This window comes from Myiozetetes cayanensis, unplaced genomic scaffold (assembly GCF_022539395.1).
Source record: "Myiozetetes cayanensis isolate MyiCay16 unplaced genomic scaffold, myiCay2020 scf1, whole genome shotgun sequence".
Taxonomy (NCBI): Eukaryota; Metazoa; Chordata; class Aves; order Passeriformes; family Tyrannidae; genus Myiozetetes; species Myiozetetes cayanensis.
The window spans coordinates 60,889,983-60,913,818 of NW_026086604.1; the positions used below are offsets into that span (position 1 = coordinate 60,889,983).

A 23,836-nucleotide genomic window follows, 5' to 3' on the forward strand; every position below is an offset into this window, starting at 1 on the left:
TCCTTATCAGGAGGTGGCTTCACAGGTGACTGAAACAGACCAGAAATGGGTAACAACGACATGGTCTCTGATACTCAGCTCAGCTCTTTCCTAGTACACGTGGAATCAACTTGGTGGTGAAGGGTCTAGGGAGGCCAAGTCCTATGAGGAGCAGCTGAGGGAACTAAAGTTGTTTAGTCTGGAGAGGAGGAGACTCAGGGGTGACCTTATCACTCTCTACAACTACCAGAGAGGAGGTTGTAGGAGGTGGGGATCAGCCTCTTCTCCCAGGCAACTAGTGACAGAATTAGAGGTCACACTCTTACAGCTGTGAGATGGGAGGTTCAGGTGGGACATCAGGAGGAATTTCTTCACAGGGTGATTGTAAATTGGAATGAACTGCCCAGGGAGGTGGTGCAGTCAACATCCCTGGAGGTGTTTAAGGAAAGACTGGACATGGCATTTAGTGCCACGGTCTAGTCGACAAGGTGGTGTTCGGTCACAATTTGGACTCGATGGTATCAGAGGTCTTTTCCAACCCGATTCTGTAACTTCTGTACACACACAAACACAAACTCCTCCCCCAGCCAAACAGAAAAGTTTTAAAACTTTTACACCTTTGAGCGCTTGGCAAAAAGGGCAACAAAGATTAAAACTCAGACCTCCCCAAAAAACACCCGCCCTGAGGCGCCCGGCGCTGCCCGGCCCGCCCCTCCCCCGGCCCCGCCCCTCGCGGGGTCGTTGCCACGGGAGCCGCGCGGGGTCGCGCACGCGGCGGTGGCCAAGATGGCGGCGCCCGTGTCGCTCTGTCACGTCGCCTGCTGCGCCAACCGGGCGGGCGGCGGGGCCGTGTCCTGGGGCCGCGGCGGCCTCATCGCCTTCGGCAGCTGCCACGACGTCGTCCTCTACGACCCGGGGGTGAGCTGATGCGCTGGGGGGTGGGGCGGGTCGAGGCCGGGGCCGGGGCCGGGTCCCTTACGTCGGTGCTGTCTCTGTCCCGCAGGCGAGGCGGGCAGCCGCCACACTCCGCGGCCATGCCGGCAGGGTGAACTGCGTGCGCTGGGTCCGCCGGCGGGACCGCAGTGAGTAGTCCCCATCCCTTGGGGTGTGAGGTGCCGCGGCAGGGCCCGGAGCTGGTTCCCCTCGGGGCCGGGGCGCTGCTGTCCCCATAGGGGAGGGTCGGGTCGGCAACAGAGGGGCTGCGCTGTAACCTGCGGGAAATGGGGAGCTGCAGCGCATCCTCTCGCCTTAAACTCGGCTTTCCAGTTGGTATTTTCACGGAATCACAAAGTCAGCTAGGTTGGAAGAGACCTTTCAGATCATCGAGTCCAGCCTGTGGCCGAACGCCATCACCTCAACGAGACTGTGGCACTGAGTGCCACGTCCAGGCTTTCATTAAACACCTCCAGGAACGGTGACTTCAACACCTCCCTGAGCAACCGATTCCAATGTCTGATCACCCTTTCTGTGAGGAAATTCTTCCTAATGCCCATCATAAAGCTCCCCTGATGCAGCTTAAGGCTGTATGCTCTTATCCTGTCACTAGCTGCCTGGGAGAAGAGGCCAAACCCCACCAGGCTACAACCTCCTTTCAAGTGGTTGCAGAGAGAGCTAAGGTCCCCCTGAGCCCTCTCTTCTCCAGGCTGAAAAATTCCAACCCCAGCTTCCTCAGCTGTTCCTCGTAAAGTTGTGCTCCAGACCCTTTACCAGATCCATTGCCCTTCTCTTGACTTGCTCCAGCACCTCAGTGTCCGTCCTGAATTGAGGGACATAGAACTAGACACAGTACTCGAGGTGTGGCCTCAATTTGACATCATTCCTCGCAGGAATGTGACTTGCCAAACCCAGGTGAGCTTCCTGGTGAGTGTGGGGATTGGTCAGGCTCTCTGCTCCTGGCCCCCCATAGCCAAGGGTGCCCCCGGAGGATGATTGCCTGGGGCTGCAGTGTTCCTGACAGATTGGTGGCTGTGCTGCTTGAGCTGCCGCCGGGCTCTTTAGTAAAGGTTTGGAGTTTTGCCTGTTTTGACTTGGTAAAGTCAAAGTGCCTTTATGAGCAATCTCTGACTATACAGCTCAAAGTTGCGTAGAGTTCATATCCACAAAAAAAATACAATCTTCAGATGGATAGGAGTATTTGAGACACTTGAGAGGCTTTTGCTTGATAGTAATTCCAAGATTTAGCGTTGCTTAGTGCAAACTTTTCAAAGGTATGTATTCTTGCCCTTAGGCATTTATGGAAGATCACTGACAAAGAGAAATGGGGCCATTGATTAGACTGTTAATGTAATGTGCTGGTTGTCTTTTTGGAGGAGATGTACTGGGGTGAAAACATTAGTGTTTAATGGTGGTAAGACCTGCCATCCTTCAGCTGATTGCACTAAAACACATTGTTCTTAAAACTGATTAAAAGAAATTATTTTCAGGGAGTTAAATTTTTCTTGTAGACCTTTGAATTCTGTTTGGTTAGATTTCTCTTGCTATATTTTCTTATACTCAAAAAGACCAAACAAAAGCCCAGAAGATTAATTTACACTGTTGGATTTGAGATTCCTTTGGAAAGATATTTTTATCACATTGATCCAGAACTTTAAATATTCCAGTCACTTTCTTCTTTATGCTGTTTTAGGTAATACCTTTGCTCTTAAACTGTTCTGCACAGTACAACTCCTATTAGCCATACTTTATTTACCAGTGATATTTTGTGACTTGTAACCAATGTAACTGCTCATGTTTTTTGCCTGTTCTTACAAACTTAAGTGTTCTCAAAACTTACCAAAATGTATTTTTTAGCTTCTGAAACAGAGTTAATTTCTGGTGGATCTGATAAACAGCTTATTCTTTGGGAATGGAATGGTACAGGAGCATGGAATAATCAGGTAAGCTAGAATAACCTCTTTTCGAAGCTCCCTCTTCACTAGTTTCTCACACATTTCAGATTATCTGTTCTATCTGAATTTCTGGTTCATAGATCTTTGTTTTATTTTGACTGTTGAATCCCATGTGTGTATCCTTGTAATTGCTGGTATTCTGTCGTGCTATGTTTTACTATAAATGTTGTTTCCTCTTTTCTGTAGTTCCTCTTTTTCAAATCAGCATTTGTAAAGAAATTAACTAACCAATCAGTCATCAGGTGCATTTGTTTAGCATGTCTGAAAGATCTTGTCTCTTCTTGACTCATCAACTTTCTGGTCTCATGTGGCTTTTCTCTTTAAACCACCTTAAAATCTTCAAACTGAGATCCATTCTGACTTGACATTTTCTGTACTCTTCTTCCTCATTTCCTTATATCTGTTTCTAGTGATTTCCAGTCAATCTGTGCAACGGAGTAGTATTTGTTTATAGGGAATCTTAGAAGGATGGTATAACAGTTGGGGTAGGTTCTTAACAAAAATAAAATTAAAAAATCCTTAAAACAATTCAATTTTGTCAGAGAAATTGAGAAAAGAAAGGAGGCATGCTAATTTATTATTCATACTGTAAAATATAAGGCAAAAGATGGAGTATTGTGTAATAGAGCCTTTAGAATGAACTGAAATTTAGGGAAAAAACCCTCTAATTTATTATCTAACTTTTAAAATCTTGCTTACCAGGCACTGTTTTGTGAACTGCTGTGTAGGTAACTTTTTTCACTGGCTTTTTCAAACTAGATTAGACTTGGCACTTTAAAGTGCATGAGAATGCATAGCCGGGGCAAATGCATAGTAGGGAGAATGTAAGTGATTTGGGAATGTTCTCAAAAGTAAGTTATTTCTAATCCTTATCCATTGTAACTATTTATGCATTTATTTAAGATAACATACAGACTTCTTTAGTAACTTTTCCTGTTGATGTGGTGCACAGCCTTATGGCAATCATTGAAAAAGAATATGGCTAAATATACACATTTTAATGACAGTTCTAGACTAGTATACTCTTAAAACCAGACAAAATTCCGTATCAGACCAATCAAAAATTCTTGCTGGGGCTTACCAAGCTATATTTTGGAAAGAGATGTCAGATATGTTTATGATCAAATTTGTATAAATTCTGAATGATTTCTGGTTGCAGAATTTAAGTAATTTTGCTCTTTGTGTTTATGAGGAACAGATTGCAAATTGAATCACCTATATTTATTCATTAAGGAAGTGCATGCTTAAGACTTAGAGGTTTTGTTTTTCACGTTGTCATTTTGAAGGAATAAAAAGCTGTTTTGATTTGTGAGAACATGCTAAACATTGCTGCTAGAGCTGCTGTAGTGCTGCTCATTTCACTGTGTTCTCTGTTCTCCTTCATCAAGATTCTCCAGCTTTTGTGAAATGTTCTTTAGGACAAGGGACGAGAGAAGTAGAAAAAGGAAGGAAAACTGCTCTTCATAACTTCTGTGCTGTTTTCAACTTTCCTCAAGGAGTGGTGATGTTTATATAGTGTACACAGCAACATTTAATTCTGTTCAGCTTTGAGCAAACTCAAGTTAATATTCATTACCTGCTGTATCCTTTCTCTGGGTTTCCTAGAATATACTATAGCTTAAGTATAGTTTGCAGATGCTCTGCCATTGCAGGTGTACAACTCATTTTCAGTATTAAATTACTTTATTTCCTGAAATGGCTTTAAACATTCTCTCAGATAAGTTATTGGAATTTAAAAATGTGTACAATTTTCTTGTGTTCAGCCTGTCAAAAGCATTCCCCTCAAAGGCCACACGGAAGCTGTTTGTGCTGTGGATGCTGTCCACCAGTCAGATGAACCTGACCTAAACCTGCTGATAGCTTCTGCAGCTTCTGACTCCACTGTGAGAATCTGGTCTCAGCATGGTTCAGAAGGTAACATTTTTGTAATGTTAGGGACAATATGCTGGCTAAATAGAAGTGATGAATGCTTATCCATTTAAGTAATAAACTAAATACTAACATCTTTTAGTGCAACCGTGTTGATTTCTCTTAGATTTCACTACATCAAAAGACTGTATTGCTCTTCGAAATCCTTGGGTTAGATTTGTTCTGCAGAATGGTTTACCTTTATTTTTGTCAGTGATGTGTTGGCTACATTTACTTTTTTTTTTTGAATGTGTATTCAGAATCTGATGATATGAGCCATCATTTTGCCCTGTAATATGGGAGCAGACTAGCTGTATGTGCATGTGGAGTAAAATTATGTAATAAAATGATTAATGCTGGCATTAGAAAGGTGTGACTTGTTTGTTACTATTGATTTGAGTCCAATGAAGTCTGGGATAACAGGATCTTGACCTTTTTGTGAACTAGACTTTTGCATGGACACATGAGAAAACAGCTTTTTGAAATACATAAGAAATAATTAGGTTAGATAATCTAGATTTAAATTCTTAAATTTGCTAGTTGAGTTGTAGTGACTGCATCTCTTAAGGTACTTTCTTCCTTATCCGGTGTATTTGAAGATTTTGCATTGCCTTGCCTACATGAGAGAGGTAGGTGGGAGGTGCCAATCTTCAGTCCCACGTGCTGGAAGACATTTCTCATGTTCCCAGAAAACACTGTGAAATCCTGTCCTTTCCATTTTGTTTTGTTGTTTTGGGTTCTAGAGGTGGAGGGACCAGTTCTTTGACTGTAGAGAGGTTTTTCGTCTATTCTGTTTATTTTGATCTGGATGGCTTACCAGTTTACCCATTTCTAGATCTCAGGGGTGTTTGCAGGTTTTTCTTCATCTCTCTAGATGCTCTTCTAGTAAATGGATTCAGTTGTAGCTTCCTGTGTAGTGAATGTTGTTGCCACAGGATATGTTTTACAATATTTATTGCTTCTGATGTGTTATCACAGTGAAGCTGTATAGATTTAATACTCAGTGGAGAAGAGTGACTTATCTTCTAACTCAACTAATTCCAGATGTATTTCTATGGCCCCACAGAAGATAATGTTATTAGTTAGGCTTCTAAAAAATGTAGAAGATTTTTAGCTCCTTAAAAGAAAAATAGATGGGAAGTTTTAACTGTATAATGTATTAGGAAAGGACAGTGCAACTGTAATACTTACAGTGAATAAGATCAACACTGTCTGTTCCTGTTTTCCAGCTAAATGCGTTGAAATTCTGCAGTTTGGAAATGGATTTGTTATGGATGTCTGCTTATCCTTCTTGCCTGGCAGCAATGGTGAGTACAGCTGCACATCTTGAATACCAATGCAGGGAACATAAAATCTAAGAAATCCCCCAAGCAGATTTTCACTTGACGGACTCCAGACTCTTATGCCGCATTTTTTGTTTTCTATGGAATAACCTAAGCTGATATTTGTATTTAAAGATTTTAAATGAACTCTTCTTAGTAATTAGAAAAACACAGACTGATTACAGTGTCTTCAAAATGATGCTCAAATGGAGTTTTTAGTTGAACTCTTGAGACAGCTTTAAAAGGTGGTAACAATGCTGTATGTGAATAGGATAGGATAATCACTGAATATGCTGAGTTGGAAGGGACCCACCAGGATTGTTAAATCCAACTCCTGGCCCTGCACAGAGTGCACACCATGTACCTGAGAGTGTTGTCGAAATGCTTCTTGAACTCTGTCAGGCTTGGTACCATGACCGCTTCCGAGGGGAGCCTGTTCCAGTTGTCAGCCACCCTCTGGGAGAGAAACCTTTTCCCATTATTCAACCTAAGCCTCTTCTGACTTAGCTTCATGCCATTTCCTTGTGTCCTGTCACTGGTCATGAGAGCAAAGAGGTCAGTGCCTGCCCCTCCTCTTCCCCTCATGAGGAAGTTGTAACTGCAATGAGGTCTCCCCTCAGCCTCCTCTCCTCCAGGCTGAACAGAGCAAATGCCCTCAGCTGCTCCTCACATGGCTTCCCCTCCAGACCCTTCACCATCTTTGTTGCCCTCCTTTGGACACTCTCTAAAAGCTTAATGTCTTTTTTGTATTGTGGTGCCCAGAACTGCACACAGGACTCAAGGTGAGGCTGCACCAGTAGCTTCACCTGCTCCTTATGGTGCTGCTATGTATGTTTGTTCTTGAATTGAAGGGCAAGAGCCAGAAAAAGAGCTTGCAGGCCTGCATTGAATATTGCAGATTAACGAGCAGTGTTTATCACCTGTTTAGTCTCAAATGTGAAAAAACCTGAGATGCTGAACTAGTTTAACCTGACTGTTCAGTATGGTTTATATAGTTTTCTATTAACATAAGTGCTCAGGTTTTGTAGCCTGCCATAGGCACATTCTTTTGTTGCAAATATGTAGAAGCTTTTTATTTTTTTTTAAACTACAATGTATCCTCAAGCCAGATACACGAGTTAAGTTTGTGTTTAAGTATCATTACAGTCTCTCCCCTAGGTGGAGGTGTTCTGGGCTCCCAAGAGAAAAAGTACTACATTTTCTTACTGTATCTGGAGTGTTCAACTCTTTGCTGAATGCATTCCACACTGATACGTTGTTTTGATTATATACCTCCAGAGTTGTTTTTCACCAGCTTATTTTATTCTTTGGCTTGTGGGAGATACGAAAGCTCTATCAAGATATTTTGTCCCATTTGAAAATACCACTGTCTGTTTTCATGGTATGTCTGATACCAAAAGCGTTGTCTGCACCAGTAAGGAGCATTTAAACCTGTAAATACACTAACAGGTGGTTGTTGAGATGAAGTTAAAAGACTTGAAAATAAAGTAAAATCATTACCTCCAATATGAATTTTTGTTAGAAGTGAAGCGTCTGTGGTGCCAGGCTTAATGAATATATAATTCATATTGCAAAGCAATGGATTATTTCTTCATTTATGATACTGTACAGATAAATGCTCACTGTAACACTATAGAGTAGTGCATCTGTTTAATGTAGAAAACGTGTTGTATATAAAAGAAATGACTATTCATTTTTGAAACACCTTAAATTAAGATTTATCATATTAATTCTTAAAACTAAATGCTTTTGAAACCAAAATTGCATGGAGCACTTGGAACCTCTTTAAATGGTGGAATAGTAAGCATTTTCTTTTGCTGTGAAAAGCTCCCAGAGTCCCCCAGACCCAGTTTTACTGAAAGTTATGTTAAGAGCTTGACAGTCCTCTACTATGGACTCTTTCCATGCCCATTCAAATTAGTTATCCTAAGCAACACCGTGCTTACAACATAAAAAAGAGTACTTTATTCTTCTGAAGAACTGAAATTATTTTCAAATGAGAACTTATTTGCATAAGTTTTATATGGAATTTGAAAAAAATTCCTGTATTTTGGTGTTTATAGTGCCAGTGAACTGTGTTGCTATAATTGTCGCAAGAATAGTTTAGATTTGGAACCACAAATGTACTAGTACAAATGTTTCTTTGAGAAATCTATAGAGGGGCTTTTAATATAGCATAGCCATGTTCTGTGTTTTCTCCCTAAACCTACCACAGTCATCCATATAACAGAACTGTTTTTATTCAGAAGAGTATGTTAGTTCTGAAATCTAAATAAAGTAGCTTAAAATATATTATTAAAAATATCTCTTATCATTTTGTCAGAAATATTAATCTGTAATGGCAATTTGGAACTTTAGTGAGCTTTAGGGAAAAATGATGTATGAAAACTTCAGGAGATGCTCTGAAATCTTTATGAAGGCTATGTTGTCAGCTGTATTAAGATTTGAAAAATCTTTTCGCTTGAGGAAAATCTTCATTTCTTAAGTCAGGAATTAAACACAGAATTATATTTCTGAAAATCCTAAGCTGCACTTCTAAACTAGAAGCATTTACATAACCTCTAATTTCACCAAGCAGAGAAATTTAAAGCTTACATTGAAATTTGATTCATACACAATGGATGCTTTAGCTTTCAGAAGGTATTGATGTTCTTGAGGCCTAGTATTTTAACTGATTGTCCTCAAAAATAAATTATCAAAAAAAAAATGACCCATTTTTGTGAAGAAGTCAAATGGGGAAAACTGATAGACTTCTCATAAAAATCTGACCAGTCATTTGCAGCTGGAATACAGTTTAAGCACTTTATTGGCAGGCTCTTAGTTGAGGAGTTTCTGTACATTTGTTTCTGAGTCTTGAAGAAGAGCTTTGTGCTGTTTCTGTTGGTTGTCTGCAGAACTCCACTTCTAAAATGCTGGGAATAGGATTTACTATTTTACAAATCTTGACCAGCTCTTTTGTCATGTACTATGTTTCTTCCTACCACTTGGATAAGTGCCATGATGTAGCTTGGCCTCTGACAGTAAATAATTGTCTCCTCAGAACTCAATTACAGCAGGTGGAAAAAAGAGCAAGTGAACTTGAAAAAGCCTTGCTGATCCAACTTACTTTACTTTTCTCCTTTGTAGGACTTTTATCTCAATCAGATTCTAATAACCTAGAACACTTATGTAAGAATCTGTATACTGGTCTGTTTTTGCGAGTTACACATTTCCTTATAGAACTTTTTAAGTGAAACTATTTGCATTTGTCTGCTACAGCAACTAGATCATAATTCTGTCCTTGTTTTTATTAAAGTTTCATTCCATGGAGTAAATATGTGATTAGAGTAGTGGACTACTTCCAAGAACATCCATTGTATTGAATTTTGTGGAAGAAAACCTCACTCTTCCCCAGTTTCTGTGGACCTGACAACCAGGTCTTCTTTCACAACAGCTCATTGCCTCCAGTCCAAAGGAGAATTTGTTTAGCCTTATGTAAAGTGAGGAGGAGATGGAGGTGAAATGTGATTTAGATGTTAGAAAGAAGCAGCAAATGACGGAGGCACAAGGATGTGGAATGCGACTTAGAAGTGCAAGAGAAACAGCGGATAACTAGGCACAGATTTGGTAAAAGCAGAAAGAGGAAAGTAGCATATAGCGTAAAAGTATTATGAATATTCGAGTTGATTTTTGTTCTATCCACAGTAAAGGAAATAATTGATTTTAGTGAAATTTAGTATCTTGTTTTCTACCCAGACTTGAGAAATGTGAAAGTCTAGCCCTGAGAACTTATTTTTTCGTAATTTTATAATGAATTAATTTTCCCTAACTATTTCAGTCCCTAGCAGTAGTACTTCATCCTTAGGTCCTAGAAAGAGAAGAATAAGGGTTAACTGTTTCCCCCCATCACCTTCTGTGTGAGAGGTGAACTAATACACTGCCTAACTTCTCTTTTACCCTTAGATGTAACTTTACCTGATTTGATTCAATAGACTTATGGGGTTTATGCACTTTCTAGGATAGCTGGAGGAAGTAAACTACTACTCAAGACTTGAGTAGGTTTATAATAATGTTCATTGCTTCCGTATTCTTGGTTAGAGATAGTGGTGATCCGCCTTCCTTTTTTGGTCTGTCTTTTTATTTGCTGTATAATAATTGTACTAACTTCATCTAAACTTACCTCAGTTGATTTAGGAACTTGAACTGCATTAGTTTTGAGTCATTTTGTTTTGCTTCTTGATTCCTCTTTATTTAGAGCAAATGCCTGTTGATATCAATAAAATATAATTATTAAAAACCTTGAACTTCCTACAGATATGTGAGCTTGAGGCAAATTACTCTTTTTAGCATCTTAAATATTTGCAGATATTATTTGCATGCCAAAATAACTTCTGAGTTTTATGTTCTTGAGATATTAGCCTCTTTCAAATAGTGTTAGGCATGTAGTGTAGAAAACATTAAAAAGTGATATCACACTTGCTGGTCTGTAGATAGTAATATATTTCTTAATACTATATTGCTTTTTAAATTAGGTATATATTTTTTCATATCCTATAATATTAGATTTTATAAAAAATGAAGACTTTCTTTTCCTTTCCAGTACCAATTCTGGCTTGTGGTGGTGATGACTGCAAAATAAGTTTGTTTGTGCAGCAGAATGGTCAGGTAATTGCAGTTTTTGTCTCTTGCTCAGAACATTACTCATTTATTCTGCTTCTTTTCATATGTGCTATTGATTGTTTAAGTTCTTCAGTAAGTCCTATATGTGTCTAGATACCCCTCACATACAACTACCCCTTTTCAAATAGTTCATCCATTTTTCTAGGTAGTGGTGAAATGTACAAACAAGAATATTGAAATTGGATTCAGTGTATGAAAGTGTTAGTTTTTCTTGACTTTTTTTTCCCTGTGTGAAGATAGCCTGTGTTTCTATTCCCACTGATACAAAATAGCTGCAACTGTCCTTCTTTATTAAGTATCCATTCATTAAGCACTTCATATGGAAATGATGTTACTTTCAGTCTATAAATTCTTATAATAAAACTGTTATGATTTATATCTGAGGAATTTTATGTTTGTTGCTAAGTATGCTCTTGATGTTTGAATGCTTTTGAACATCAAAAAGTGTATTTTTAGGAGTGTCTGATCTTCTAAAAGCACACACATTTTTCATGTATTATTTGGAAGCTGGCAATTTTTAGTTTTTCATACAGATAAATGTTCCTTTGGAACAGCAGAAAAACATTATGTCCTCCCTTGCATCTGTTCAGAAGTTTTGTTAGATTCTAAAGCATGTGTTGAATGACTGTTTTCCAAAACAGAAGTCGGTGTCATTTTTTTCTCTCTCTCACTCCCTTAAAAAACCCCTCCAACCACAAGCATTGCTCCAGTGCACCAGCAAAGCTAAGAAACCCCCACTGAAACTGGCATATGTAGTCTTCTGGATTTGTTCAGGCATGATCCCCTTAGAGATTAAAGAATAGTCTTTTTTTTTTCTTTTTTTTTCTTTTTTTTTTTGAGAAAGGTTAAAGCTACTTTACAGATAATTTTACCAGTTTGTGTTGTCATATACAACAGTAAGATATTTTGAATGCTGTTGTTATCAATAAAACAACTTCCTTGTTCGTCTGCTATGTTCAGTGATTTCTTGACTACTAAGCAGAAGAGTCCTGTGTAAGATTTTCAGATTATTTTTTTCCTCATTAACTCGTGAGTTAATTTTAGCAAATTCTCCAGGAATTAGCAATGGCAGAATGCCACATGATTCTCAGTGCGCTAAAGAAAGACTTATCTCAGGGGCTGTGCAGTTGATTTTTCTCATTCAGAGTCTGAAACTTGTTTTCTTGTATGATTCAGATTAACAAATTATATACATTTGACTGCCAAAAATGTTTGGAGATACATAACTTATTTTGCCAATTGTTGGCCAAACTTTTGAGTATAGCAATAGTCAACCATTCTTAAATGCAGTCAATTTCTGGAGGATAAAAGAAGGTGACTTGAATAAACAAGTTCCATCTTCAGCTTCACGAGCAAGTTTGTGGTGCTTTCTTTTCGTTGGAGGTAGAAAACTTTATTTATACAGGGATGAGCAATGTTCTCTTATTTTGCATGTGTTATTTTTCACACCTTCAATTCTAGAAAGTATTTCCACCAGCTGTTCTGGCAGAGTTGGTGTTCAGAGTGTGTCTTAAATGAGGTGGGACTTGTTGGTGCTTAGCTTTCCAGAACATCTCTTTTAGCTAGGTAGACTGTGCAGGCCTCAAAAAGAAGAGCCCAAATCTGATTCCTTGTGGAGTAAAAGTGCTCGTGTAGTGAATTACAACTATTAACAGAATTAAAATATCCTCGCAAACCTTCTGATGTAAATTCCTTCCTAGCTGCTAAGGGCAGATTCTCCTCTTTAGTCAAATTCTGTCAGGTCTGCTGACACTTTTTTTATCGTTTCTGTAGTACTCTTAAAGCTATTTGAGGGAAGTGTTACTGTTGTCCTGCAGTTTTTTACTAGAACTTCGCATAGGAGAGTGATTAGAATCTAAACTGTGTTATTCCCTCTCTGGTAAGGATTTGTAGCTCTGTCCTGGTAATTGTGACTCTTGTAAACCACTTCCTTTAGTTAGCACCCTAAAAAAGATTGTATGAATCTAAAGGTAGAGTGTACATTCATGACGGGGCATTCTAGTGAAACTTAAAGGGCACCATTAGACTCTGAGGGAGGATGAGGCATCTTCAGTTAGCTAATTCAGGCTACCTTTTGGTAAACTCAATAATTTTAGAGTTGAAACATATTTATTCATTAACAGCTACTTGGTTTTTGAAATTGAATGGACAGGCTTTAAACCTTTTTAAGATTCCCTACCCATAGATCTCTACTAAGTTGTAGAGAGAAAATAAACTATTTGCTTTTCTGACTTGTTGAAAGAGGTTATTGAATTATAAAAGTATCCAGGGAAAAATCTCTCAGAAACCATTATATGTGTTCCTGCTTGAGTTATAACATTTATGGATATGGCCTATGGAGGGGAAGTAAGTAAACCAGAGGATCAAAATAGAGCTTTAAACAAAAACATGTCTGTGCTGAGCTTGGTTTCTCCGAGAAGATGGTGCAGTGTGTGTTTGACTAGGTTTCACCCAATTAATTTGGCCTAATTGAAAAGTGGAGTAAGAGACTCAAAGGCAATTCAGGCTTTTTCTAATCTGATGAGATAAACAGATGCAAGAGGTGTATCACATCTAGCATCTGCTGCAGAAAATATGAGAAGACTTGAACCTCTGTTGCCAAATTTGCCAAACAATGCTACTGCCCTGGTCCTGAAGGAGATGTACCCCAAGTGTGGGCAGAATTAGTTGTTCAGAATGTGCTGAGCATGTCCACAGACAAACTGGCTTCATTAGTTCTACTACCTACAGAACAGCTTTATTCTTTGCCTAAAAGAAAAGAGACCAGATTGTTGCTTAGCAGCAATGTTCAGAGATTAGTTAAGAGGCATGGGAAAGCCTGTGAAGTAGGTGAGTCAGACCATGAGGTTTTGTTAATTTAACTGTTGATACTCTAACTCCTTGTGTATCCAGTGAAGACCAAGTGGAAAACTGAAATTGAGAAGGAGAAATATGAGACTATAGAAACAAAATCTGTAAAAAAGAGAAGAGCGACAGCTCAAAATACTGGTAAATATAACCTAGACAATAATAAATACTTTAACTGAGTCACTTAAAAATAATGACCATGTGCATCAGCAAGAAGCTTTATATTGATTCAATTGGTTCAATGAAGAGAATACATCTGAACAAGCTGAATACGTGATACCAAGAAACACAGACTTCAAAGAAAACAGTAAAAACAATGCAAGAAACCCTAGCGGAAGGCAAAACAGCAACACTACTTCTTGCTCAGATTCAGTGGACAATTTTTATTTTTATGGGAAACAATATCTTGAAAACTTTGGGTGAATTGTAGAATGTTTCAATTTGGAAGGGACCCATAAGGACCATCAAGTCCAACTCCTTGCTCCTCACAGGACTACCTAAAATTAAATCATATGACTAGGAATGTCATGGTCCTGCTTCATGGCATCTTTCTTTCTGTATGTGGTAATAGACCTTGTGTTCACCCTCTGTTTTGCAGCCACTGTACTGACACTGTTCAATAGGAGCAAAATTGAGGATGATGTGATAGGAATGAGAAAGACAGCCCCATGAGGTTTTTCATTTAAGGGAGTGAATGTATTTACAGAGTTATGAAGGTATCCGTCCTCAGCAGCGAGGCCACATACACCATCTGGTGCTAGTATTACTCCTCACCAGTGAATATGAGGTAATGAAATTGAGAAACCTCCACCTTAAACCAGGTGAATTGCCACCAAGTTCAAGGGGACTAGGCGATGTAAGCATGTAAAAATAAAAATTAATAGGCTTCTAGCTGACTGGTAAAGAGTGCTTGTTCTATAGCACAAAGAAACTGAATGCTTGACTTAAAGCTAAGTAGTGCCTAAAAGCCCATTTGGGAAATTACTTAGAAACCTGGGGTGGTATTAATAATCTCAAAATAATTAGTTTTACCCTTTAAAGAAAGAACAAATGTCTGCTTTTCATAATAGTTCTTTTTGATGTGAGACGATGAGGGTGATTAGAAAAAAAACACACCACAACACCTTGAAATTAAAAAAGGAAAATTATTAGATGTGTGTTTAGATTAACATTAAAGTCAAGTTTCAGGAGATAGGCACACTGTTTAACATTAAAGGAACCATAAAAGAAGTATTTTAGCAACAGTTCAGCCTGAACCAATCTTCCATTTGGAAAAAACCTTACCAACTTAACTTACCTCGATGAATATAAAATACGGAACATTTTGTCAAAGATGGTAGAAATGAATAAAATAATACATGTTTTATTTATTGTCTGAAATATGAATTACTAGGTTTTTTTTTTTTTTTTTTTATGTATTGTCAGAAACACCTAGTCTTGAGGAAAAATCTTAGGCTGCTGTTTGATCTTGCTTCCTGGGGTGTTCCTGCCTTTATTTACACATAATATGTTGGGTATTTATGTTGAACATTGATCTGGAATGCCACATCCAGAAGTATCAGTGAGTCCAGAAGTGACTAGCCAAATGAAGCTTAGCTGGCTGTGAGAACACATTCTTAAGACCAAACTTGCTGATTCGGAAGTATCTGATCACCTGTTCTGGCCCTTTATCTCATACATAGATTGTTTTGTAATTTAAGGGACATTTTACAAGTGCATGTAGTGATGGGACAAGGGCCAATGGCTTTAAACTGAAAGAGGGTAGGTTTGGAGTAGATATTAGGAAGAAATTCTTTGCTGTGATATACAGGTTGGCCAGGGTTGTGGATACCCTGTCCCTGGAAGTGTTCCAGGACAGGTTGGATAGGGCTTTCAGCAACCTGGTCTAATAGAAGGTGTCCCTGCTCCTGGCAGGGACTTTGGAACTAGATCATCTTTTATGTCTCTTCCAAAGCAAACTATTCTATGATTCTGTGATTGCAAGTGTAGAACAAGAAGAAGCAGAGTGACAATGATGGGATGGTGACTTTGGAGAGTATCAGAAATGTTGGGTGAAAGAGAGAGGCACCAATTTCTGAGTATGGTTTTTTCATACTGATTTTTCCTTTGGGTGAGTTACTGTTGTTTACCATCTACTCTGAAGCAGAATAGAGAGATTTTGAGAAAGAGCAGACACACAATGAGAAACGCTCTTGTTTTTGCTCCCAGATAGGGAGAGAGAGCTCAGTTGCACAGTCATGCTGATAACAGAGGCTATCATTTATCTTAGCTCTTAGTAGGCCTAGGTAAGGGATTTATCAGAATATTAATTCCAGAAATAATGTGATATTTATGCATGCTAAAGTACACTAGTGCTTTAATGGTTATTTCAGACATTTTAAGTCAACTTGAGATAAAAAAGTGTCATGGAAGTAGGGCTGTTTCTGGGCAAAGAAAAATAGAAATGGTATCAATCCTAAGTAAGCAGTAAACACTTAATTGAATCAAAATAAAATGATAATATTATAAGAGAAATTATTTGTCAGATCATACTGGCATTATGTTATTCTTTGTGTACCACAGTAAGCTTGATAAAGATAAAAAAAAAATTTATCATAGGGAGACTGCGCCTTACATTCACATTCTTTTCTGCTCGGATATAGGTAATGCCATAATGTAACACGTGTTTATCTAATGGTGGCAAAACCAGAAAGGCTTATGAGAATCTATCTGTAAACTAAAATGTTTAGTAGCAGCTTAGTTTTTTCCAGTTTCAAATAACAGAAGCTGTAAATATAAAAGACTTGAAAAACTAAAGCTCAGTGGTGATATGTGCATGGTAATTAAGAGCATTTCCATGATGTAACAGGAATTCTTGTTCAGTTTCAGAAAATGTTAATACTCTCTGGACATGAAGATTGGATAAGAGGCGTTGAGTGGGCAGTCTGTGGTCAGTATGAAAGATACAGTGGAATAGTGGTTTAATGACAGTATTACTGTATTACCCCTCCAGTGGGTGACTTTGATGTACTATAGCACCTCAGCTCTTGTGGTTGCCATGTTTGGTTTCCCGAGATGGTGGTACTAATATTAAAAATCAGGATGGAACTTTGTGTCCTGTTAAAATGTAAACATTTTTCTTTCTTGCTTCAAGTGTGTTTACCTGACTGGTACCTAAATGCAAACAGGTTGGGGTTGTAGCAATATACAGATATCTGTATCTGAGTGAGGAAGAGTTGGTTGCTTTTTCAAAGTGGGGAGAATAGGGGGAAATAGTCCTTTTCTCTTTTCTTCTCCTGCTTCCTCCCACCCCATTTTTTTTTTTTACTAATAAGAAATTAAGAAGAGAACATATTTAGACATTAACTAATCAAATAGTTGACACAAATAAAATAGATGTAATTAGAGGATGCTCCAATCCTGAAGAAAGGTGGAAAGGAGTTCTTGACAAGTATTGAGACTGATAGAACTCCAACAGCAAAGGTCGTAAGTGGTAGGGAAGCATATGTACAACAATATATGTATAGTATTTACCATGTCTTTCACATTTTGTAAGGAGGGACATGTTCCCACTCAGTATGTTATAAATTAATAGAGAGTTCGAAATGAGAAAGTGGGTTGATGTTGAAATAAAACAGTGAGGTTTGTATGATATCGTGTACAGTAGGAGAAATTTGGAGAATGCTGTAAGTGCGTGTTTGGAAAGAGGGTGGGTTAATCATGGCAGTGACTGAATGAAAAAGCAATGAAAATGTGGTTCTGATTCTTTCTTTCTTTGAAAACAAATAGGGGAAGACCTTTTTTTAGCAAGCTGTGCTCAGGATTGTTTGATAAGAATTTGGAAAGTGTGTTCAAAATCAAAGCAAATTCCAGAAACTGAAGACGATTCCATAAGATTGAAAGAGAATGTATTTGCTGTCAAAGGTAGGCAACAGCTGTAAAATTTTCTTGCACAACTTTTCACTTGTGCATGTCTTCATGGTTTCAGGCAAGCTAACAAGGTGATTGCCATCTCATTTGGTTTGTTTCTTGTATAAAAAGACTCTGAGATGGATTTGACTGCCTTATTTTTAGCTGTTAGAGAAAGTGGAGTTACTGTTTTAAAGCCATTGACTGTGTAAAGTTAATGATGTGTTACAAGAAATGGTGAAGCAATGAGAGAGCTTAATATTGACATGCATTGCTATGTGTATTCCAAATGCAGTATGTAGGACATATGTTTGTCTGTGGGAAGTAAGTGGTTGTGCAGTTCTCCTCCAATTTAATAGCATATCTTTAATTTTCTTTCAAATTCAATTAATTGAAAGGTACTACTGTTACTTAAACTGCAGAAACGTACTAGAGTGAACAGATAAGTACGTGCAAGCTTACTTTATGGTGGTTTAGCATACTGTTTCATCACTGTAACACCAGAGGTTTGTGTTGCTGCTATTGTGGGATAAATTATCAGGCAACATTGGTAATCTAATGAAGTGTGTATGATCTTATGTGTAAAAAGTGCTCATGCTACTTCCTGCAAATCCTGATTGATTGTCTGAAGTATCTTAATGCTTGTATTTTTATTCTTAATGGTTAAGAGTATGGATAGAGCCAGTGTCAGAGCATTTATTTCAAAATTGCATGAGAGTTCTCCAGGAATTCTGTGATACCACTCTGAGGCAATACAGTGATCCCTTAGCATCAATCTGGAACCCAGGGCTTGTAGCAAAGTAGGTTTTCAAGGAGCTGTTCAATGTCAATAAGCTATTGAAATACTGGGAGATGATGAAAGCAGTTGATTATTCTCACTGAAGATACCAGAAATGTCTTGGCTTTTAGAAAGCAATGTGCTTTTCTCTGATTTCTGATAGATACTGACACATCGTATGCAATTACTTTGGAGTCGGTGTTGGCTGGTCATGAAAACTGGGTATATGCGGTTCACTGGCAACCTTCATTTTCCAAAGGTAAAAAGATACCAAAAACTTAGCAACTGTGTTAAGTGTTGTGTACTTAAAGTACAGTCACATCTTTGTATTGTGTTTGCATGTTCACTTGTTACTGTGGACTATGAAAACCTTTTAATTCTGCAAATAAGGTTTTGTGAGTAAACGGATGTTGCCTTTTAATCAGGTTTTCTTTAAAGAATGAAATAAAATAACTGAGCTGTAATGACTTTACGATAATTGATTTATTGGTTATGGTGTAAAAATTAATTAATCAGTATGAATTAATAGCTCTAATAGTTTACTTTGATATATGTATTTGAAATGTCTGTTCTTCAGAAGGTAAACGAGCACTCCTTTCTCTTTTGTGGAGTAGAAAGGATAGCAGCATTCAGAAGATTAATCTTCAGTCTTCCATGCATCAAGATAACGTGCCAGGGATTGCTGGAGTATCAGTTTTCTCTAGCATGTAGCAATAAGGCATTAGTGCAGATTCTCATTGAAAAAGTGTCATTTTGAGTTGAATTTTGTGTTTTATTCTAGTATTTATCTTTCTTTTGAAATCCTTAAATTTCGACAGCCTGGTTTGCAGTACTGATTTGCTCTTAGGGTCACCTGGTGTATAACAGAAGGAGATTCTTGATTTGACATGCTTGCACAATCAGAATGCCCTTTTGTATTTGTACTGGCAAAGTTGCCTTTTTTTCTGATACATTTTAGAGTTACTGATGGCAAGTGACTGCAGTGCTACACACATCTTTAACGGTGTATATTCAACACAGCAGAATACAATTAGAATGCCAAAATAACTGTAGTGAAAGACACAGGACTTACTTTAAACATTTTTGGCTTATTTATCTGGTCTTTAAACTTTTCTTTTTTTTTTTTTTTTTTTTAATTAGACACTAGGAAAAGATTTTTCCTGTTACAGCACAATATAGGACTGTCAGTCCTGTGCTGCAATCTGAAAACTGTCCTGTTAGACCATGAAGTTTTCCAGGTGTTTCACATCATTCTTCTGCATATGTGCAGCTGCTTGTGTTCTGTGGCCTGCCCAGTCTTGGGTTCCCCAAAACACATTGTTAATAGAGGCAGACTGATCTGAGAAACATATTCTCAATGCAGAAGGTAGGAGGTCTGGTGCTTGCTTATCACCTCATCATGAGATGCCCACCAGCATCTCTATTATCAAGAAAAGTTTCACAGTGGTTCTCCTACAGGTTTTGCAGCCAGTTCCCTCTTCCCCATTCTGGTTGCGTTCAGCATTTTTCTGGAGTGTTTCACTGCATTTTGGGAAGCAGTCCTGACTAGTTTATGTATTATAAGGTGCTACAGTGGCTTTAAGTCTGGTGTATGGGCACTGCATTGCATGTCTCTGATGCTGAGCAATTTTCTTACCATGTTTGGATTTCAGGATGACCATATTTTCTTAGCAAGTATTCTCCTAGATTGTAGGGTAATAATTTTCCTTGTACTGTAGATGGCAGCATGCAACAACCAATGAGGATATTATCTGCATCAATGGACAAAACTGTGATCATCTGGGAGCCTGATAAGGAATCTGGAGTCTGGCTAGAACAGGCAAGTGTCAGTCTTTCTCACAATAAGTACTGTGTTCATGTTATGTTTTCAGTCTAGTGTGTGTACTGTAGGGAACAAAAACTTTATAAAATTTTGGCAGAGAGAGGCAAAAGCGGCTTCATGCAAAAATACTCGTTCTGATACTGTGTTGCAAATAAAACTATATTTTTAAAAAGTAATATGATACAGTATGATTTTTATTGCTGCTTTGCTTTCTTATTACTATATTTGAGAATTTATAAAGTGTGTTTGGGCTCAACTGTCATTCATACTGTAGCAAGACAGGTACTGCATAGTAACACATGCTGTGCAGTCCTGGTAAGAGGAGGAAGAAACTTTCCTGCACTATTTGCAGTTAATCCTTGTGGGAATATGACCCAAGCAGTTACTACAGAGCAACTGACATGGAATTCACAAGCTTGGTTTTACTCACAGTAACTTGTTCATGGGCTGTGTCACTAGGTTTTTCTTCCATTTGAGCTGAATACTTATGCGTCACTGCAGTATTTTGAAAGCTGTTCTAATGTGAATTATCCTAAACAAACAAGTGGTATGACAAGATTTCTCTAGTGCTTTGATTGATGCCTTTGTTTTCAGTTGACCTGCTTTTCCAAATTGCAGTAGTTCAGCTGAAATTGTTTGTGTTGAGTTATGGCAACCATTGTTTGTGATCTTTCCTGTCACAAAGGAAGTTCTAATCCTCTCTTAGGTGAAAAAGAGAGAATTATGGTAGTATATTTAATTTTTCCTCTATTTCACTGAAAAGTTCTTGTGCCTTTGTACTTGAAGTAGAAATTAGTTCACAATCAAGTGATCACATGGAGATGCCATTTGATGTCCTTAGTTGTAATGCTTAGTTGTGGCTAAATCTACAGGCTTATAAAAATGGGTTGTGCAAAGCTGTTTGCAAGTTTGTTATTCTTTCATTTTACATTCTGTTTGCATTGGTTCAACCACAAGTGTGCAGCTTGAAGTTCAGATCAGTTCTTAACTTTGCAATTAAAATATTCTTTAAATGTGTTTGTGTGTGAAATGTGAACTCTTGTCTGTAGGTAAATTTTCATCTCGTGAAATAAGAATGATTTCCTATGAGTGGAAGACCATTTTCATAGATATTTCACTTCTGTTCATTATTTCAGGTACGAGTAGGAGAAGTGGGTGGCAATACTCTTGGATTTTTTGACTGCCACTTCAGTCCCGATGGTTCAATGATCATTGCTCATGCTTTTCATGGAGCACTACACCTTTGGAAACAGGATATGGTTAATAAGGTATGTGTTTTTTTTTTTTGCTATTAGTATTATTTAAAAGAGTTATGATTATTTGTCACTTGAGGTAAGTTTCTGTTATTAAAAGAAAAGTGTAACAGTACAATTTAAAATTAATGATTGAAATAGTCCTTCTCTGAATATAATATTCTGTAGGAATCTCACTCCTGCACAGAAGGGAGGTTGAAATCTCCCAGGCTCTAATACCTGTCTCTTACCTGTGGGAATCATGAAGTCAGTTGAATAGACGGAACTCCTTTGTGGCTGTGCTTTGTTCACAACTGAACCAATAACACAAGTTTCTCTTAGACTAGAGCAATAAATCAGTATTTGTGTCTCGTTAGTTACTCTTGAGTTCTAATGAGTTGCTGTTTTCAAATGTCTTTTTCTTGCTTTCTTAAAAAGTACATCAGTTCTTTTATTTTGGTTAGAATATGCCAATCAGTCAAGTAAAAACTCCTTGCTTCTTTGCATGACTTTTAATAGAAAGAATGGACTCCAGAAGTTGTGATTTCAGGACATTTTAACAGTGTAGAGGATGTAAAGTGGGATCCAGAAGGAGAGTTTATCATCAGTGTGGGCTCGGATCAAACTACTAGACTCTTCGCTCCATGGAAAACAAAAGAAGAGACAGAGGTATGATCTTCAAAGATTTTGTGATTTTGGTTAAGAGGACTTGTCTGTCCTGACTTTGGAACAAGTCACCTGAATATAATTCAAACCTTAAATTTCCCCAAGAGATGATCTGTTCAGAATTTCTTGTTTTGGTCGTTCAATGTGTCCTGTTTTCAGTTTAAAAATATTAGTGGCAGAGTTTTTGCAATCACATAGCATGACTGCTGTTCAATCCTGAGTTCACCCGCAGATTACCTTCAGTTAGTCTTCTTTCAGGGTCTTGGAAAACAGGCTCTGCAGTATTTCAGAAGGAGGAATATATGACTGATTCTATTAACCATCTATTGCCCTTGTTTAACAATTGGCTAAACACTGCTGCAGGTAATCGTAAAGAAACTCAGCTTTGGTTGTGGGTTTTTTTACACAAGCTTGATCTAAACAAAGTTCTCACTATATATTTTTTTACACTAGTTTGTTTATGACTAACGGTTTTACTAGAATGATTTATCTGAACTATATGAGTGCAGTCATGGTTTAACCCCAGCCAGAAACTAAGGACCACACAGCTGCTTGCTCACACCTCCTACATTGCAGGGGGAGACCCTGTCTAGGAATGCAGAAGTGTTGTGTTGCAGGAAGGGCATTTCCAGTTTCCTTCCCTGCTTTTTTCTCTAATCTCCAATCTGGAGGGTACAGCAGCTCTGTGGAAAAGATTGCATGTTAGATTTGACATAGTGAAGCAAAATCTGGGACTAGCACATGATGTAAGTTGGCAGCCTTCGAGAGTTGTCAATATCACTTTCTCTGTGACCTACTGAAGTACCACACTTTGTTATGTATGCTGCTTGCTAAATTTTACCTATTTCTGAAAGAACTGAGCTCTGTATAATTTACCTGATCAACTCTCCCTGAAACTGTTGAATCAATTGATTTAGCAGAGTGATTGTGGTCTTCAGATCTAAATCTGGCATGAACTGAATTTTTATACTTTCTGTTCTGACACAGAGCAGTCACCTGGCTAATCCGACCAGGTGTAAATCTAAGTAGTGTCAGCATTTGTTGCTGCATGGGGTGTGGGAGAAAGCTATAGTATCCTTTTGGTGAGGTGGAGGGTTGACATAGAAATGGGTCATTTGAAGGAGTATGTTCAGGACTTCTGAACCCTGAGAACCAGACTTTCAGTTCTGCTGCTTATGAACTTGGGTAACACAGGCCTTTAAAATGCCTTAGTTTCTTTACTGAGTTTAGTATCTGAAAAATTACAACAGGTGACATCTGATATTTGTTTTAACAAGACACAGTGGATGGTTCATATATCTATGAAGAGTTAGTATTACACTTCAATATTCATGTTTTTCTTTATAAAAAGGAAACTAAGTGTTAAATGCAAATAAAGTCTCAACTCTGATAACAGAATATCAGAAATGAGGGATAATGATCAGCTTCAATTTGTCATGCAAATTTGCATCCTGATTTTTCTGGAAGAAGCTTATTACATGACTTAGCAGCCCTCTCTTTGTTCTGTGGTTTGAGTTTCCTGTTTGTTTTTTTTTCATCCCTGTTATGTACTGTGATCTAAAGTATGTAAAGATGCACCTAGTAAAGAGTAGGAAACACTTATTGCACTGTTTGATTTTATTTTTTGTTAAGAATGAATGCCTTTTTTTGCATTGGGAAGTAATCAAGCCCTTATGAAATTAGGTTTTGTAGGATGCTCAAATTCCCATTTAGGTCCTATTGGATACTTGAGCATTCAAAACTCAATTGAATTTTTAAGGTGAGGCAGATTACAGTCAATAACATGTCTTTGCTTATATTCATATGGTATCTAGTACAATGCAGATTCTATCTTGGCTGCAGGTATT

General features: G+C 38.0%; 1 protein-coding gene across 1 annotated transcript in view; it reads left to right on the top strand.

The window, feature by feature from the left end:
* The first annotated feature begins 750 nt into the window (after positions 1 to 750).
* Positions 751 to 23,836, top strand: part of ELP2 (elongator acetyltransferase complex subunit 2) — a 38,100-nt gene continuing 15,014 nt past the window's right edge. Inside the window, exons 1-12 of the mRNA XM_050316932.1 lie at positions 751 to 897; positions 983 to 1,061; positions 2,770 to 2,855; positions 4,631 to 4,781; positions 6,005 to 6,082; positions 10,677 to 10,741; positions 16,466 to 16,532; positions 17,372 to 17,506; positions 18,433 to 18,528; positions 19,988 to 20,088; positions 21,228 to 21,359; positions 21,843 to 21,992. Coding sequence (XP_050172889.1) covers positions 766 to 897; positions 983 to 1,061; positions 2,770 to 2,855; positions 4,631 to 4,781; positions 6,005 to 6,082; positions 10,677 to 10,741; positions 16,466 to 16,532; positions 17,372 to 17,506; positions 18,433 to 18,528; positions 19,988 to 20,088; positions 21,228 to 21,359; positions 21,843 to 21,992 — 1,272 coding nt within the window. The 5' untranslated portion in view covers positions 751 to 765. The remainder of the gene's footprint in view (positions 898 to 982; positions 1,062 to 2,769; positions 2,856 to 4,630; positions 4,782 to 6,004; positions 6,083 to 10,676; positions 10,742 to 16,465; positions 16,533 to 17,371; positions 17,507 to 18,432; positions 18,529 to 19,987; positions 20,089 to 21,227; positions 21,360 to 21,842; positions 21,993 to 23,836) is intronic.